Raw genomic sequence first — 16,348 nt, forward strand, 5'->3', positions numbered from 1 at the left:
CCTTGGCACAAAGTAATCTTCAAACTTTTGCATTACAGAAGATAGCACCATATTCTGCCCTTCAGCAAACTGAAAACTGTTATAAATGTCCAGCACATCCTCTCCTATCACATGGAGGAAGATGGATGACTTTGTTTTATCCTCCATTGCATCAGCTCCACATGCAGCAAGATATATATTAAACCTTTGTTTAAATCTTTTCCAGTTTTCAGACAAGTTGCCAGACATGAGCATGCCTGCTGGAGGAGACAGCCTATCCATAGTTACTCACTGTTTGATGTGACCAGAGCACAAGGCAGATATTCAGACACTGCGTGTCACAGCTTTACAGACTTCTGCAGGATCCTTTCACACTCTGAGCTCTAGCAGTCCAGTTAAAACTTCTTCTGACACCATGTTTTGTTAATATACTTGTAAATCAGTTCATCAGGACACTGAAGCATGGGTGGGCACTGCTGAGCTCTTTATTCAGCCATTTGCAGACTCTGGGTACATTGCACACTGGCCACACTCACTTCCCAGCATTCCCCATGGTCTTAGGGACCATCACTAAAGATTCAAGCTTAAACATATAAGGGAGTGTCTACAAACATTAAGCATATCTAATGCAATAACATCACAATGGTGATGGCCTGTTGTGTTCTGCATAAGTTTCTAAGACTTAAAACCTCCTGTGTACACAGTTCACATACTTATGAGGACAACAATGTTGAGGAAACAGCGGTAGTTGGCTTGACACTTCTAGAGTTTTACCACCTTAGAAATGCAAGTGTCCGTGCAAAATTAAAAAGGGAGGCATATCTTCAACATTTTAACGGGGAGGATACTGTGCCATGGCTGAATGAGTGTATGTAACAATTGTACATAAGCATGTTATGTGTGCAAACTTTATTGTTATGTATTTCTAATGTAATAAACCTGTTAGACAGCAACAGCGTATTATATTTTACTTACAGTTCCACTAGGAGGTATGTCATCTGCTTGGATCACATCAGTAGAACTACTGTCCGTATCCAGGCTGCAGGTGGACTGGCGTGCAATTTCATTGTCACGAACAAAGTGCAGAAGGTCAAAGTACCACAGCTTTGGCTCAAAAACATCATCTGCACCTGCCCCTGATTTCTTTGAGGCCTCAACCTTATTTAGTTATTTTTTGTATACAGTCCTAATGTTCTGTATTTTGCTCTTTGCCCATTCCAAATTTGCTCCAGGGTAATGTGGCAGGCCTGCTTTCACAAGTTCTTGTATAGCCACATTACATAACATTCTGTTACAATATTCCTTTGAATTGATTTTCCACAAACAGGGGTGCGCCCTAAAAGTCTCAATGAAATCCTTCATGAGCTCCACATTGCGGTCATATGACATTTTCAGGCTCTGTTTAAAAAAAAAGAAAGAGTTATGGGGGTAAATGTATTAACCTCCGGATTGTTGAACTCCCGCGAACTTTCCTTTACAAGGCAGCGCCGCTTTAAATTTAAGCGCTGAAGACGGCGAACTCGCGGGAGCTCAACAATCCGGAGGTTAATACATTTACCCCATGGTCTTTTGTCCACTGATAATATAAAAAAACAAAAAACTATACAATATGTGGTACTATATTTATAAAATATTTTCAGTATAATTTTATGTACTAGTACCAGTGTATCATAAATAATACTAATAAGTCTAACAAAAGTATTTTGCATATACACATATTAACATTTAAAAAATATATATTTATGCAGTTGTTACGATAAGCACACTGGTACACAAAAATATTAAGAATCACAACTTACCTTACCCATGGCAATGAATGTAAGGTGTAAAACGCATGTAGTATCCGTATTTCTCGGACCACTAGGGGTTAAATATATTGATATATTCGCCAAACACGAGGCTATTATACACGAATGGCCTTCACCCACAATGCTCCATTTTGTACAGGTACCACTCACTGATTGGTCCACAACTGAAACGAACGCCCATGTCTGAGTGTATAAAATTTCCGAGGAGACTGTCTGGCGCCGAGGGACATGAGAAGATGGCGGTGAGGAGCAGATGTCGGTGGGGGTGCAAGAAGTAGAGAAAAAATTTGTAGAAGTAGTGGAGGGGGATGGAGAAGAAGAAATACAATTAACGTGCATGAAAAGAGCAAAGGCAATGAGCACGAAAAAGGTGGAGATGATGATAAAAGTTCTGGACTAGTACGACTACGATTGCCAAAAGAGAAAATACCGAAGAGCTAATACCAGAAAGGAATTAATAGTGCAGAAATTACTAAAACAAATTAAATGAGAAACTTAGAAAGAAATAAATTGACATGACACTTCAAACAGTGATGGGGTAAGGGAGGGGGGGGACACAAGCCGAAAGCTTTATTGAATAGACACATATGTGGGAATTCAATTGGCTGCATTACTTGACAAAGTAACGTGGCCTGCGCACTATTACCGTTATTACGGTAATAGTGCACATAAATACCACTATTACGATAGTTTTAACGCCAGATTTTTGCTCACAGCTCCCTGAGCTGCAAGCAGAAAGCTGGTTAACTTACCGTAATAACAGTAATAGCTTTAATGCGCCAGTACTTCGGGGGGAATTGGGGGAGAAGGAGAAGAAAAAAATTAATCATCTTCCTCAGGACTGTCAATAGTGTTATAGTCCCTTAGCAGACTGTGGATCAGCCTGTGAAAGTCCTGGATGGTCATCTTCTCCCTTTTCAAGATAAGGCGATTCCTGGCAAGCCAAATAGCGTCCTTCAAGAAGTTCATAAGGCACCAAGCCTCCTGGACTGCCACAATAGTGTGGGTCCCAGTAAATAATCCATAAACTACTGAATGGTATGAAAGGCAAGTCCTGGGCACACTGTCCTTAACGTCACGTTCCAAGGCATCCAACAGTGCCTGTGCAGTGGAGCAGTCCCCAAAATATGCTGTGTTGTTTCTCTTCTGATTATGCAGAAGGGGCAGTGGACATATGTGCACAGGTTCCGGAAGTGCATGAATGTCCTGAGAGGCAGATCTCCCTGGATAGCCATCCATGCAATGTCTTTGTGTTTATTAGTCAGCCACTTAGAGGCTACATTCTCCCACACATTTTGCTGTAACAGCAGGGAGCCCTGGAAGAGACTCCATAACGTCTTTGGCTCTGAAGAGCTTTTGGCTTTCACAAGTCTGGTTTAAATCCCTCCATATGGTGCTTCCTTACAAATTGTCCAACATCTAGGTAAAACCAAGGTGTAGTCCAGTCGTAAGGGAAGGAGCTGTCCCACTTGTCCCAATCAAGGGTCCTCCAAAGAAGCAGGAGGAAAAAGCGAGATATGGACTTCCCAGCACAGCAAATGTTTGGAGCCCCAGATGAAGTGGCAGACGATCCTCGTGATGGTCTTGCAGACAGCAGCAAAAGGTGGCCAAGCATAAGCCGTGTACTGCAGAATGGGAAGAATCTTGTTGCACAGCACCAGTGCTTTCCCTTTCATGTTAAAGTCTCTGAGGCTCCACAAGCCAACTTTCTGCCTGACTGTCTCCAGTATCTCTTCCAAACACTTCAGAGCCACCTCCTCTCCACCAAACTCCAAGAATTTTGATGAAGTCCTACTTGATTGTGAAGGGGAATGCAGTGGGGGATGAGAGGTGCCACTGCCCGACTAGCATCATCTCTGACTTCCAGCAATTGACCTTTGCCCCTAAAGCGCAGACGAAGCTCTCGCAGGTCTGGAAGAGTGCCGTCACCGAATGCTGGACAGCACAGAAGACAGGTTGTCCATGTAAAGCGAACGGTTGGCCTCTAGACGGTCTGGACCAGGTGCAGCGATGCCTCTTATCTCTGAATTCTGCCTGATGCACAACGCGAAGAGTTCTATACAACAAACAAAAAGAAGAGGTGAAAGACGACAGCCTTGTCTGATCCCAGACATGACCGAAAAGGGGTCAGTCTTCCAGCCGTTCACCAACACCGAGCTGCAAATGTCAAGGTTCATCAGGTTACCATAAGAACAAAACATATCACCCGAGCCAAACCTGCACAAAACCCTATGTATAAAATCATGAGAAACACGATCAAAGACCTTCTCCTGATCAGGAGTGCATGGCAATCTTTGATGTAATGGACCGTGTCCCTTAGCAGTGCAAGGCCGTCTGCAATCCTGCGACCAGGAATGCCACAAGTCTGATCCGGATGAACAATCTGCCCAATGACAACCTTTAGCCTGTTGGCTAGTACCTTGGTGAGGATCTTGTAGTCCACGTTCAGGAGAGAGATGGGCCGCCAATTGCAAGATGCAGAACAATTTATAGAGGTGTACTAATATACAACCAGACATATATAAAATACACATCTATAGGAAACACAAACATGTTATATACAAAAATGTATATAATTATGCAGGCAGACAAATGGAATACACATTTTTATTAATGTGTATTTTGTACAATCAAGTGACACATAGATATAATTAAGGAGGCAGACATAAGCAATACACATATAAATAAAACGGTTTGTTATAAGACTACACTGACAAAGGTTTATAATTAAGCTGCCAGGCTGTCACAATCTGCCTGCAGCATACTGCTTTGCCTGGCAGCTCCTAGCCTGGACTATCAGACTTTACTATTTGTGTTCATTTTATGTGTTAGCAGCAGTACCTCTGGTCACCAGAGGTGCTGCTATTGTGCCTGCTTCTAGTTCCTTAGGAGTTAACACTGCCTCACTCATTATCCCATGCACCTGGGTGTGTTCCATTTATACCTGTTTCTCCCAGCATTCAGGGCTGGTTATTGTTGTTACACCCTGTGGATTCTTCCTCCTGCTTTGCTCCTGTTATTATGCTGCATTGGGATCTCAACATACATTCTGCTGACCTGTTGTCCCATCCTGTTGTTCCTTTCCTCTGCTGTGCTTATGGTTTCATGCTGCCTGGATCTCTCCATATTACCACTTACCTTCATCAGCCATTTACCCGGTATTTATTCCTGCATGTTCCTGTATATTCAGTATTCAGCAATAAACTTTGTGTGCTTTCACTTCATTCCTGGCTCCTGAGCTGCACTTTGTATTTGAACCGTGACACAGGCATATGCTATACGCATTAATGCAATAGACACCTGCGATTGCTTTATCGCTAGAAGTACCTAATTAAATAAAGGAGTGATGTGCGGACACCACACCACGTGGAACTGATACAGACATCAGAAATTAACATACAAATGCCCCCAAAAGAGTCACAGTTCGAGGAACTATCGCCACTTGGTCGTGGATCGATCGGAAAATTATACTACTCAGATGAGTAGATGGGATTATTCAAGGAAGACCACACGAAAATTAAGTTTTTCACTTAACTTACAAGAATAGGGGCAAAAATAACACAGAGGGACAGGGGGATGGGTTGGTCATATAAAAATATCTTCACAGGATGTGGGCCAATATCTCTGGATGCTATAGTCATCATCACCATTTATTTATATAGCGCTACTGATTCCGCAGCGCTGTACAGAGAACTCATTCACAACAGTCCCTGCCCCATTGGGGCTTACAGTCTAAATTCCCTAACATACATACACACACAGCCATGGGGATTAAGTTGAAAAATAAAAAAGTAAAGAGATAAAACTGATCCAGTACTAAAGCTGTACTTGTATAAATTTGTGAACAAAAATGCATTAGACTAAATCCCTACCTCATCAAAGTTGCTACTCATGTGACATGTAAGGCACCCCTGTTGCCATTCCAGGGCATATGGCTGATCGAGCTTTCTTGCAGCTAACTTTTTGGGTAAGTGGATTAACCCATAAATCAATGGTAAATGTTTACCATAGTATATTACAGTGTTGGCTAACTTGTGACACTCCAGGTGTTGTGAAACTAGAAGTCCCAGCATGCTTTACCAATATATAGCAGCTTATTGCTGGAAGGGTATGCTGGGACTTGTGAAACTACAGGTGTTGTGAAACTACAACACCTGTAGTGTCAAAGTGCCCCTGCTCCTCTCTACCCAGCGGGAGGATATCTGCACTGCTCCCTCCACCCCGGAAGACCAGCCTCTCTGCCCCAGGAAGAGCCAGGACGATGGCCTCAGCTACTGCAGCTCCTGCCTCCACCCCTGCCCCTGGGAAGAAGAGAGGAAAGACCACCGCCCCGAAGCCTCTCCCCGTGGCCGGAACCTCTGCCTCCACTGCCCCTGCTACTGCTGGACAAGGCCAGCCCAGCCAGGACACCCCCCAGAAGACCCCCACTCTGGAACCCTGGATGAGGCAGACCGTGGTCCTGAAGTTAAAGGAAGTGGAAGGAAGGGTCCCAGACATGACGGCTGAGACTTTCGGTAAGAAGATGATCCTCGATCAGGGCTTCTCCAAGGCTGAAACCCTCAGCGTGCAGAATTACCTGAAAGGGATCTGGTACATCACCTTCGCCTCCATTGCCATCTGTAAGAGGTACTGGGAGGCAGTGAAGACTGCGAGACCGGAGTCTCCCTTCTCCCGCTTCGTGGGGAACTGCCCCATCCAGAGAGAGGAGAGAAGAGTCACGGTCTCCATGAGATATCCTCCCACCCCTGGTAAGGACATCGCTACCTTCCTGAGCCGCTTCTGCTCCGTGGTCAAGGACCCCTCCAAGATCCTGGATGTCAACGGCTTCTGGACAGGCAAGTGGTCCATCATTATCAGACTGAGGAAAGACAACACGGCAACTGACGGACTCCAACACCTGCCATCAAGCTTTGCCCTGGGCGGCTCTGCCGGCCTTCTTCACTATGCCGATCAGCCGAGGAACTGCAGGAAATGCGGTGAAGCTGACCACATGGCGAGAAGCTGCAAAGTCTCAGCCTGCAGGAACTGCAAGGTGGCGGGGCACGAGACCAAGGATTGCCCATGAAAATTGTCCTGCAACCTCTGTGGCCTGGCCAGCCACATCTACAGGGACTGCCCCCACAGGGCCAGAACCTACGCTACAGCTGCCGGGATTGGACTGCCGGAAAGTGGACCTACCCCTGCCCTGCAGCCCAAGCCAGCCCAGAGGAAGCAACAGAAGCCCACACCGCAGCCAAGAGCTGGTAAGATATCTCCCACCCCTGTTGTGACAACACCCCCCTCTCTCCCCGCTGTCACAACACCCCCCCCCCCTGTAGTAGCACTAACCCCCTCCACTGCTACTGCAGCTCCCTCCCTTTCCCTGGAGGATTTCCCCCCCCCTCCCCCCTCGTGTCTGCAGGTGATGAGAACAAACAAAGGAGGAAGCAGAAAGAGCTAGACAGCCCAGCTGGCGACTCTGACCCTTCCAAGAAAAAGGCAATCGAGCTCGAAGAGGACCCTCTCCCGTCGGAGGGGGTCCTGGTAGAGATGGTGGATGAGTTGCTAGATTCCGAGCAGGAGGAGGGAGAATTCCTGCAACTACCCCACATCTGCCTATTCGACCAGCTAGAGGAGAAAGGTCTGCTCCCACCCGAAGGGGACACGGGCAGACCGGACCAAGTCCCTCCGGACGAGGAGGGTAACTGATGTATTGACTGTGCTAACTCTCTTTTTTCTCCCAACTAATGGCTAACTTTTCTCTTTTTACCATTAATGTGAGGAGTGTGAAGGATAAGATTAGACGTCAGTCTGTGTGTACCTTTCTTGACAGTCAGAAATGCGATGTTTACATGTTGCAGGAATGTTCTCTCCCTTTCTCTAGTTCCTACAGGCATCTGGGGAGGCAGTGGTCTCACGGGCCCTCCTATCGGTCTTGGGGGAGTGACTGTAAGTCTGCAGGGGTCGCCATTCTTATCAGGGGAAGCCTCTTCACACTAGATTCCGTTCAGGAGTTTGTCTGCGGCAGATTGCTTATCGTAGATGGCTCCTGGGCGGGTGAGCCTATCAGGCTTATCTGTGTGTATGCATCCCCGGGTAAGAATGAGCGTTTGGAGCTTTTCCAGACCCTGCGGGCCCAGCTCGCAACCACCAGGGCGGTAGTGATGGCTGGGGACTTTAACTGTCCTATAGAGGAAGATGGTAGGAGTTCCTGTACTAATGCTAAACTTGATGTTTCTTCCAGGTTGTTGCAGGAGATGGTAGCCGAAGCATCCTTGCGGGATGCAGTGGGATCCATGGGGGCCGGCTCTGTGAATTATACTTGGAGTCGCCCCGATGGCTCAGTGCGTTCCCGGATTGACTTTGTGTTTACATCGAGAGCGGTAAGACAAAACAGGCATGTCATGGTTCCCTGCTTTTTCTCTGATCATAGGGCCATTCTCTTTGAAGGTGTTCTGGGTCACGGGTTTCCTCCCGGCCCTGGCTCTTGGAAGTTGAACTGCGCTCTGCTGGGAAAGGAAGAGGTGATGGTTGAGCTGAGGGATGCCTATGTAATGTGGAAAAATGACAAATTTTATTTTGACTGTATGTCTAACTGGTGGGAGTATGTCAAGGGCAAGTTTCGCAGTTTCTTTCAGGCTAAAGGCCGTCAACAAGCGTGTGAGAGGAAGAGAAACTTCAGGAGGCTTCAGCTGCAGTCCCTGCTGGATCTCCAACTCTGCGGCTGGGATGTGAAGGATGATCTGGCTGAGGCCAAGGGGGGCCTGAAAAGGCACTTCGAGGAGGAGTCCAGACGCATCATCTTCCGTTCCAAGGTGGAGAATCTGGAGAAGGGTGAGAAATGTAATTCTTTCTTTTTCAGAAAACTCCACTCCGGCCACATGCCCCTGACTGAACTGGGGGACGAGTCTGGCACCCCCAGGAGGGGGAAGGAGGGCGTCATGGGAGTCGTCACAGACTACTCCGGCAAACTCTACTTCCCTAAGACTACAGATGACGACGCGGCTGAATCTTTCCTGTCAGGTATCACTAACCCTATTGATCCTACAGGTAGGGCAGCCATGGATGCCCCCCTCACCTTGGGGGAGCTGCACTCTGCCGCTAAATCCTTTAGGCCGGGCAGGACCCCGGGCAGTGATGGCCTCCCAGCCGAGCTCTATGTAGTGCTGTGGGACCTCATTGGCCCGGACCTGCTAGAGCTGTATGAGGAGATGGTGGTGGAGGGCAAGATGCCTCCTACTCTGAGAGAGGGCTTGATCACGATTTTGTATAAGCGCAAGGGAGAGATGTGACCTCAAAAATTGGAGGCCCATCTCCCTCCTGAACGTGGACTACAAGATTTTGGCCAAGGTACTAGCCAACAGGCTAAAGGTTGTCATTGGGCGAATTGTTCATCCTGATCAGACTTGTGGCATTCCTGGGAGAAGGATTGCAGATAGCCTTGCGCTGCTGAGGGACACGGTTCATTATATCAAAGACCGCCATGCACATGTGGCCCTGGTCAGTCTTGATCAGGAGAAGGCCTTTGATCGTGTCTCTCATGGTTTTATGCGTAAGGTTCTGTGCAGGTTTGGATTGAGTGATATGTTTTGTTCTTATGTTAACCTGATGTACCTTGATATTTACAGCTCGGTGTTGGTGAACGGCTGGAAGACTGACCTCTTCTCTGTACTGTCTGGGGTCAGACAAGGCTGCCCTCTTTCACCTCTCCTTTTTGTTTGTTGTATAGAGCTCTTTGCGATGTCCATCAGGCGAAACCCAGAGATCAGAGGGATCACTGCACCGGGTCCAGACCGACTAGAGGCCAAGTGTTCGCTCTACATGGACGATGTCATTGTCTTCTGCGCTGATCAGCGTTCGGTGGCAGCACTCGTCCAGACCTGCAACAACTTCGGCCAAGCTTCAGGGGCAAAGGTCAACTGCGGGAAGTCAGAGGCAATGCTGTTTGGTCAGTGGCACCTGTCATCCCCTGCTGCATTCCCCTTCACAATCAAGCCGGACTTCATCAAAATCCTAGGAGTTTGGTTTGGTGGAGAGGAGGCGGCCCTGAAGTGCTGGGAAGAGAGACTGGCGACAGTCAGGCAAAAGATTGGACTGTGGAGCCTCAGACTCCTTACCATCGAAGGGAAAGCACTGGTGCTGCGCAACGAGATTCTTCCCGTTCTTCAGTACACGGCCCAAGCTTGGCCACCTCTTGCTGCCGTCTGTAAGACCATCACGAGGACAGTCTTTCACTTCATCTGGGGCTCCAAAATGGACAGAGTAAAGCGGTCAGTTATGTACAAGGAGCCCCACAAAGGTGGGAAAGGGATCCCTGGTATCCCCACCATGCTGCGGGCCTTCTTTGTTTGCAACTGTATCCGCAGGACACTCCTTGAAAAGAACGTTTGCTCTGCTGGGAAGTCCATGTCCCGCTTTTTCCTTCTTCCTCTTTGGAGGAAACTTGGTTGGGACAAGTGGGACAGCTCCTTCCCTTACAACTGGACTACACCTTGGCTTTACCTGGATGTTGGACAATTTGTGAGGGAGCACCATCTGGAGGGACTTAAACCAGACTTGTGGAAACCTAAAACTATCCACAAGCTCATCAGAGCTAAGGACATTATGGAGTCTGTTCCAGGGCTCCTTGTGGCCACGGCCAAACATGTTTAGGAGAATGTGGCCTCTAAGAGACTGACTAATGGACATAAAGACATTGCATGGATGGCCATTCAGGGGGGTTTGCCTCTCAGGACATTCATGCACTCCCGGAACCTGTGCAGATATGTTCACTGCCCCTTTTGTATTACCAAGAGGGAGACTGCTCAGCATATCTTTTGGGACTGTCCCACTGCACAGGCATTGTTGGATGCCCTGGAACATGAACTTAAGGACAGTGTGCCCAGGACTTGCCTTTCATACCATTCGGTATTTTATGGATTATTTCCTGGGACTCACACCGTTGAGGCAATCCAGGAGGCCTGGCGCCTAATGAACTGTTTTAAGGACGCTATTTGGCTTGCCAGAAACCGCCTCATCTTGAAGCGGGAGAAGATGACCATCCAGGACTGTCGCAGGCTTATCCATAGCCTGTTAAGAGACTTTAACACCCTTGACAGTCCTGAGGAAGATGAAGACGACGATTGATTGTAATTGATTGATTGTTGTCTCCTCTTCACCTTCTTACCATTGTGTCTATTTCCAATAAAAAACTTTGGTTTGTGCTCACCTCCCTCCAACCCATTCCCCTTCACAGCATGAAGTATTATTGAATGTCATGTCTATTTATGCACCGTTCCCTTTGTGTCTGTTCTCAATAAAAACTTTTTGCTCGTGACTCCATCACCCTACCCCTCTCACCTACCTCCCCCTCACATCTAATGGTATTTTATTGCACTGTGATACGCTTTAAAGTTTGAATGGTTAGTGCAGTACTTGATGTATATAGTGTAGGATGTCATGTCTTGTACTTTATGCCCTGTATTGTACTAAAACGTATGCATGATCATGTCTTACGGTGTACTGTGTACACTTGAATGAAACGTATGAACTGTGTTTTTTGTACTTTATACAAAATAAAGCTACTTTTTCAATAAAAAAAAAACCTGTAGTGTCAAAGGTTAGCCAACACTGGTATATTACCATGTAATTTCACAACAAACCAGATTACACAGCAATTGTATTCAGAATGAAGGGTAGTTTGTCTATTTCCACTGCAGTGCCTTGGTTCTGCAGAGAACTTTAAGAAGAGTTACTACAATTGATCTGTGCCTAAATGTTGATAATATTCAATTGTAGAATTAAAATAAAGACCAGGGGAAAAAAATCTTCCACACTCATTTTCAAAACTGTAGCCGATTTAACAGACAGATGGTAATTTACAAGGGAAATATACAGTATAGGTCCTGCAAAGCAGGATATATATATATATATATATATATATATATATATATATATATATATATATATATATATACACACACACACATACACACACACACACACACACACACACACACACACACACTAAAATTAATGGAGGGAGCGGATTGTGTGCTTAACGTACTTTATTACATCATCTTATTTTTAGATATAGTAACAACCTGTGTGCATAAGTGAGATGGGCGGGCAGTCTATGACTCCCAGCTGGTGCCGACCTACACGTACCGGCAGACTGAGAGCCTCTGACTTGCTAGGACAGGTAAATCCACAACAGCTGGCGGGACACTGACTGCCCACATCACGCGGTCAGCGAGACGGGATGATTGTGTAGCTGACACGGAGATAAGGTTGCACAGCTCGCTCCTCCTGTCACTCTAACTACGTTCCTCCCCAATCAACCTAGCCTGCTAGACGCCGGCGTGTCACATACGTCACCTCTAGGGGTCATTCCATCTCATAAACTGTCATTTTAGTAATCCATCCAAGTCGGTTTTTGTTTTTTTGTTTTTAAAACCTTATCGCAACAAGCTTGGTTCTCGACATTTCTGGAGCTACAGACCCGCACTCCGTAAGAACTTTCCAATAGGCTCCTGTTTCCAGAAGCAACGAGGAGGAGGTGAGCTATACAGATCTGCGAGTTAAGGTGCCCTGCGTGGTTACGTCACATTTCCGCGCAAGCGTGTATCCTTGCTGCGCGGCAGCGTGTAACGTCATTTGCGACGGTGGGTGTTCGAGCCGAAGCGGTTGGTCGCTCTACCCGCGCTTGGTGACGGTCGAGTGTGAACGGTTACAGCGGAGACGTTACTGTTGTTTTTGCCGCTTGAAGATCAGCTCTTGATATTAACGAAGTAGCTTCTAACCCGGTGCATCATGAGTGTGGAGGCGTACGGGCCCAGCTCGCAGACACTCACCTTCCTGGACACGGAGGAGGCCGAGCTGCTCGGAGCCGACACTCAGGGCTCTGAGTTCGAGTTCACCGACTTCACTCTACCCAGTCAGACCCAGACTCAAGGGCAGACCCAGAGCCAGCTTGACGGACAGGTAGGCCCAAGTGCTTCCGGGAGAGGGATAACAGCCTGGCGTGTCACCTGCGCGCTCATGTGAGGAGACTGCACTCTCCGGTGCCCATAGGAGCACATGGGGCACAGTACTAATCGCCTGTTTCCCACATGCGTCCAACTTGTAGACTGGCAGTGATCACCAGGCGGTGTTTCACGACACATTTATCACAATACCAGTCTGGATGTTGCAGGAAACGCAGCTATTTTTTTTAAAAGTCTGAACACATTAGCTACGTTTTAATTACAAATGTGAGTGATTTTGTGATATTTTGCTGAAGTAATAGAAGCTCATGACTGGTGTATAAGGTACCACAAAGTTATGAGATTGCTGCTCTAAACCATTTCTGATCATTGATGATTGTGTGTTTGCCTGGCAGAGCCCACTGTATGTGTGACAGCTGTATATACTTTGTTAGCTTACTTTTCAAATTGCCCAGCAACACATTTATATTATGGTAGGCTTCAATAGCAGAGATCCTATCATTCACGGCAAATATTAAATTGATTAGTGAAGCATTGGTTTGACATGACAGTATCTGTGAACAAAAAGTTCCAGTTTAGGGGCAAGTTAATTATTGCATTTGTTGTATTGTGTGCACCATAAAATTCTAAACAGTGTAAACATTGGCATACTGCTATTGGTTAAAGCATTAATTCACATTTAATGGAGCTTATGTAGTGTTTTGGTTCCTGACATTTTGTATGTTATGTGAATTTTAATATAAACTATAGCTGTGATTTTATTGGTCTGATGTCATAAAGTTGTCATGTTAATTTTTGGTGGTAAAACATTGTGGTTCTTATGTAATTTATATTAGATATACAGTTCTTAAAATTTCCATGAAACTTCTGTGTATCTTTTTAAGATGTGCCCTTAGTGAATCCATTAAAAAGAAAGTGTTCAGATACAAACACTGACCTTTTAATTGCTATAAAAGGATACATTGCGAGGAAAAAAAACTGGCAAACTTTATATGTACAGTAGGCGCTCTGTGAGATGTGTACTGGACCTTATCTTGTTCCTTTTCATTAACCATATTTTTAAATGTTGCTATTGCTAGTTGACATTGTCATTCTACTAAAAAACATAGTTTATAAGATAACCCTTGATAAATGTAAACAAGGAAGAAGGGGTTTTCTGGTTTCTGGCTTTTTGATTGGTAATCTCCCAATGTATATTTTTTTGCTAGGTATAAATGTGGTTGTGAAATTGTGTGGGTTTTTTTATTACATAAACAAAACCCTGCCGACCTGTACTGGTTTTGTTGATTTTAATTGTATATGTGTCTTGAGAACAAAAACATACATTCAATTTTGCACGTTTTGTCTTGTAAGTATTGTGCCATTATGCATTTTTTTTCCACCGATGAAATGGGATTGGTTGGGATGACCATCTTTAAAAACATATATAAAAGAATGTTGACCTTAAAGAGAGTCCCAATTTTTTTTTTTTATTGCAAACTTAGTTTTACTGAATATTTCTTAGGATATACATGTGTTTAAGCCCAATAATGTTTAACTTTACTTTGTCTTATCTGAGTAGTTTTTACACTGCTGTAATGCAATATTTGTTTTTAATATGTTATTGATGTCACACTTTTAAAATTATTGCAAAACATAGGTGTAATACAACCAGCTCCTGGCTAGAAGAAAAAAATCTGCAATATTAATTTAGTGTATAAGCTGCACCCATTCCCTTGGCAATGAGTAACAACAATCTGCCAAACGGTTAGGGTCAGAATTGGAGTCACTAGCTGGTAAGCGGAGATGGTAGGTAGCATTTGCTGTATTTAAAAGGATCTTGGCAGTCGCTTATAACTGAGACGTTTGCTGATCACCTTCTGTGCTGCTTGGCTTTCTATGTAGCAGGTGAGATCTGACGCAGAGATTCTAAATAGAAGTTAGCAGCTGTTTGGTGGAGCACCAGTCAAGAGAGATGAGAAATGGTAAAAGTGATAGGTAGATATCCTGGCTGTATGCAAATTTTGCGAAGCTGCTAAATACCTGATGGGGGATCTTGGGAGGGGCCTTGAAAAGAGGGAATTTACCAGAAATGTTTTTGAAATTGAAATCTTCTTTTCTTTTTGTAAAGTGCACGTACCATTTAACAAGTAAAGTGTTATAGAGAAAGTTGAGACATGGGGGGAAATCGGGGGATTCAAGGGCAATGTTTAATAATATAAATTTACCTGTAAATGAGAGAGAACTAAAGTCCTTCCCTCAGCACACAACTACATTTGATTTCCTCTTGTTCCTATACCAACTCCATGGTATGGTTTTTTTTTTGTTTTTTTTTACCATCTAATACAGAACAGACTGATCAGAACAGACTGATCAAAACTGTTCTGTTCAAGTAGAAAAAGAAAACTCTGTAGTGGGGGCAATGAGTTCACACTAGACAATTTAACATTTCTAATTTAATCTGCCCTCTGATATGTTAATTGATTAGATTTCTATTTTCAGGTATATCATTTGGCACTCCTTCTCTAAAGAGAATTTGTTCCATCACTTATATATTTTTGACCTGAATGTGCCAGATTGCTCACTGAATTTGTTGTTAGTTGCAAGTGTTGTTGTTAACTTTAGCTACTTTTGTGGTTCATCAATGTTACAAGTTAATTTTAGCTTGAGATTGTATCAAGTTCACTTATATCACATATTGCTCTAGTCTAAGGCTAAGTACACACTACCGTGTTTTCAGCCGATTATTGGGCCAATTAGACGATAAACAACTAATTGGCCCAATATTGCAATAGTGTGAACTATCATCCTTCCAAAGCACACAAAATTGATCAAGATTTTCAAAGTGACTTCAAAAGCTTGTCTAACGATGGAACAATGCTGTTCCAATTCTGCAGTGTGTATGCACTCTGCAGATTTGGAACGACAGATTGGGGGGGGGGGGGTGGATTGGCACACGTCCCTTGAAATGTAGGTGGATCCTTAAGCAATGTTCTGAAAACTAGTGGACAGTTATGACTGATGAAGAGCACATATCTGAAGGTAATCGTGTACACATGAATCTGCCCTCTGATGGGTCATTCATTCCGTATCAAATCAACACAGGATTTCAAACTGACCGTTTCAGCTTGTAATGAAATCTGGTATAACAAATGCTGTCGTGGATGTAAAGAAAATCCCCAAATGTTAGGCTGTGCACCGGTTCTGAAGTTGTATGCCGTTAAGGTTGCATTTAAAGGCATATAACTATGTAACTGCTGTAATGAACACGCCTAGATAGTTCCAATTTTCATTATTTTAACAAACAGTCAAAAGTAAAAGCTCTTGTAGCAGATGATCCAAAAACAAAACGTTGGTTATTTATTTAGTGAATAATTTTTGAGATATTTGCTAAAATTTTAAAATATGGCTTTTTGAGAATCAAAATGTAGAACATTTTACAAGTTTAATTTTATTGAAACATGATGCTGTGAGATATATCACATAGAAGCCCATAAAAAGAGGTTAAAAATGAGACCTCACCCAACTGTTTAGCTCAATCAGGTGAGCTATGAATGCAATTTAAAAAAAAAAAAAAAAGGGCAACTTTAAAGGTGTATAACTTCAAAACCAGTGTACATATCAGCCTAAGATTTGGGG

General features: G+C 44.6%; 1 protein-coding gene and 1 pseudogene across 1 annotated transcript in view; both read left to right on the plus strand.

Moving 5' to 3' along the window:
- The first annotated feature begins 6,282 nt into the window (after window positions 1–6,282).
- On the plus strand, window positions 6,283–7,475 carry LOC142143225 (uncharacterized; annotated as a pseudogene).
- Window positions 7,476–12,374: 4,899 nt separating this feature from the next.
- Window positions 12,375–16,348, plus strand: part of UPF1 (UPF1 RNA helicase and ATPase) — an 80,209-nt gene continuing 76,235 nt past the window's right edge. The window contains exon 1 of the mRNA XM_075204730.1: window positions 12,375–12,728. Within this exon, the coding sequence (XP_075060831.1) occupies window positions 12,558–12,728 (171 nt within the window). The 5' untranslated portion in view covers window positions 12,375–12,557. The remainder of the gene's footprint in view (window positions 12,729–16,348) is intronic.

The sequence above is a fragment of the Mixophyes fleayi genome, chromosome 1, assembly GCF_038048845.1.
Source record: "Mixophyes fleayi isolate aMixFle1 chromosome 1, aMixFle1.hap1, whole genome shotgun sequence".
Classification (NCBI taxonomy): Eukaryota; Metazoa; Chordata; class Amphibia; order Anura; family Limnodynastidae; genus Mixophyes; species Mixophyes fleayi.